The following is a 2,500-nucleotide window of genomic DNA, read 5'->3' as shown; positions in this document are numbered from 1 at the left end:
AATCTATTCAGCTTTCAAAAGACCCGAACCCCATTAGAATCTCCACACAGTTATGGAGAAATATAAAAGAGTGTTGGCAAACGTATAGTTTCCAGATATCAGGCTCCAAAGTTTAGGATACTTTTCCGTCAATTTTTTTGTTTTGTTTTGTTTCATTTTTTTAAGAATTCTTATCTGCGTCAATCTTTCTACATTCTATAGCATTCCCATGGTATTCTAAAGTGTAGCTGGTACCGGGACCCCCCCTTTTGCAAAGTACTTATGGCAATAACTGCACATGATTGTAGAATTAGCGCATGTCATCACAGATTTCACAATGCCTAACCTGGCCATGTGAGGTATTTCATAAGTATAAACAACTGCTGCAGCTGTGATTGAGATTTATTTCTTATCATATAATGTTTATTATATACAAACATAACATTTACCATTAGTTGTGTCCCCTTACTGTGTAATGAGGGCGTACTTCTGCAAGATGTATCGTGGAGATAGGAGCTATTAACATTTCGTTTCCTAGAATGGCAACATCTTGTCTCCCAGAGTCCCCAGTCTTGGCAATTGGCTGATGGGTAAACAGAGTTGCCACCTAGCTACCAGAGAACACCAAAATAAATAAGAAAAAATCAGAAAAGAACAATTATGTCGAGTATATTTCCATGGACGCGACAAGGTAAACATCGGAGCGGGAGGCGAGGGGTATATAGTCATTACTCCTTTATTCTTACATATTTAGGAGAAATATTACGTCTGTGGATTGCCAAAGCCTATGAGATAACACAAGATAATCATAAAAAATCTACAGCGACGGCCCCCTTAATTTCCTTGCACAGACTCCATATCATCTCTCTATGCAGTTAATAACTCAGTGCAAGACAAAAAGTATAGAATATTTGGTTATTTTTGTCATGTAATTTTTTTGTAATTTTCAATTTTCCATGGTACAACTTGTACCGCTGGTCACGGCGGCCAGGAATACTGTGCACAACATTGAAATGGCATCCTCCCTGGAGATAGTGCTCTTCCAGTCACAGCTCACGCATGTTACATTCCACCTTCGTGTATAGATAGGAATAATGCTAAAGGGGCCAAAAGAGTCAAATCACATTCATTAATGAATTATAAAAACACCTTCGTTTCCACATCTAGAGGAATTAATTGTCCATAGAGCAAAGTGATATGTGGATTTTACATTTATAATTTAGCAGGAATGTTCATGTAACTTGAGTGCATGCACAAGAAGGCATGGATAGAATAATCTTAACATGAAATACATAATTTCGGGCTTACTAAAGTAATATTTGTTTCAGGGGAATATAATAAGGCTGTTGTTCGCAAGATAGCTGCAGCTGCTAATCTTGACCGGGTGGCTCAGAAGAGGGATTCTACAGGCATCTGCTTTATAGGTTCAAGAGACTTCCAGGATTTCATATCTGAGGTATATGCTACCCAAGAAGCAAGTTTTTCCTTTTTCATATTTTTCTGATTTTTTTCCTGGGTGTTATTTAGAGAATTGTTTTATATATCAGTAGAAGAAATGAGAAGTTTATTAGTTTGATTGTCATTATAAAGAGACTTTTATTAGTTTTCTTTATTATTATAAGGAAACCTTTTGTTGTTTTATTATCATTATAATTAGTCCTTTGGTTTTATTAATATAATGAGAATTTTTGTTGTTTTATTATTATTATAATTAGTTCTTTCATTCTATTATTATCATGATGAGATCTTTTGTTGTTTTATTATTATGATTAGTCATTTGGTTTTATTATCATTATAATGAGACCTTTTGTTTTATTTTTATTGCATTGAAACCTTTAATATTTGAAGTCTGAAGTCATTATTTTCATTTAGAGGCTTCCACTTAATGAATATGAGACACATTTTAGGTTTAACTGAATAGATGTCTTTGCAGATTTTATGATCGTCATATTAGTACTTTTTTCAGCTAACTTATTGTAATAAATTGTTTTTATTCCTTTTTTTCATGTTTTTGATTTTATACTGCAGTTTTTAATATGGCTTAGAACATTAATACAATTGGTAGTTATAATATGAAATTAATTTAAGGCATTAAATATAAATGACACTTTATTTTTCAGTATATTGAAGACAATCCTGGCAATTTTGTAGATATTGACACAAGAGAAATAGTAGGAACACATAAGGGAATACACCAATGGACAGTAGGTCAGAGGTGTCACCTAGGAGGAAAACGCAAAGCATACTTTGTCGCAGAAAAAAATGTTGCAACAAATGATATTTTGGTTGTGAGTTGATAAAATTTGCTGTATTTCTAATTCTTGTGATATATTTTGAGGTATATTATTTTGATATTTGAAGTTACACAAGTTTTGTAAGGTTGGTATGAAACTATCAGATCATAAATAAAATTTTCAGTATATTATTAGGGTTAGAACTAATGAGATAGAACTGGAATTGTAAGGACACTTTTTTTATATGTTCCAGGTTGCAGGTAGTGATCACCCAGCACTATTCACCT

At 33.1% G+C, this 2,500-nt stretch overlaps 1 protein-coding gene across 2 annotated transcripts in view; it reads left to right on the top strand.

Annotated features, from left to right (window-relative positions):
* LOC113817903 (mitochondrial tRNA-specific 2-thiouridylase 1) overlaps positions 1 to 2,500 on the top strand; it is a 12,101-nt gene that overhangs the window by 7,564 nt on the left and 2,037 nt on the right. For both annotated transcript variants that reach the window (XM_027370021.2, XM_027370020.2), the window contains exons 5-7: positions 1,308 to 1,435; positions 2,100 to 2,267; positions 2,467 to 2,500. The exon at positions 2,467 to 2,500 is cut by the window's right edge and continues 218 nt beyond it. In XM_027370021.2, the coding sequence (XP_027225822.1) occupies positions 1,308 to 1,435; positions 2,100 to 2,267; positions 2,467 to 2,500 (330 nt within the window). The remainder of the gene's footprint in view (positions 1 to 1,307; positions 1,436 to 2,099; positions 2,268 to 2,466) is intronic.

Source organism: Penaeus vannamei, unplaced genomic scaffold, assembly GCF_042767895.1.
Source record: "Penaeus vannamei isolate JL-2024 unplaced genomic scaffold, ASM4276789v1 unanchor5226, whole genome shotgun sequence".
In the NCBI taxonomy this organism is placed as follows: domain Eukaryota; kingdom Metazoa; phylum Arthropoda; class Malacostraca; order Decapoda; family Penaeidae; genus Penaeus; species Penaeus vannamei.
The sequence above is the reverse complement of the archived record's forward strand: the minus strand, read 5'-3'. Positions and strand labels throughout refer to the sequence as shown.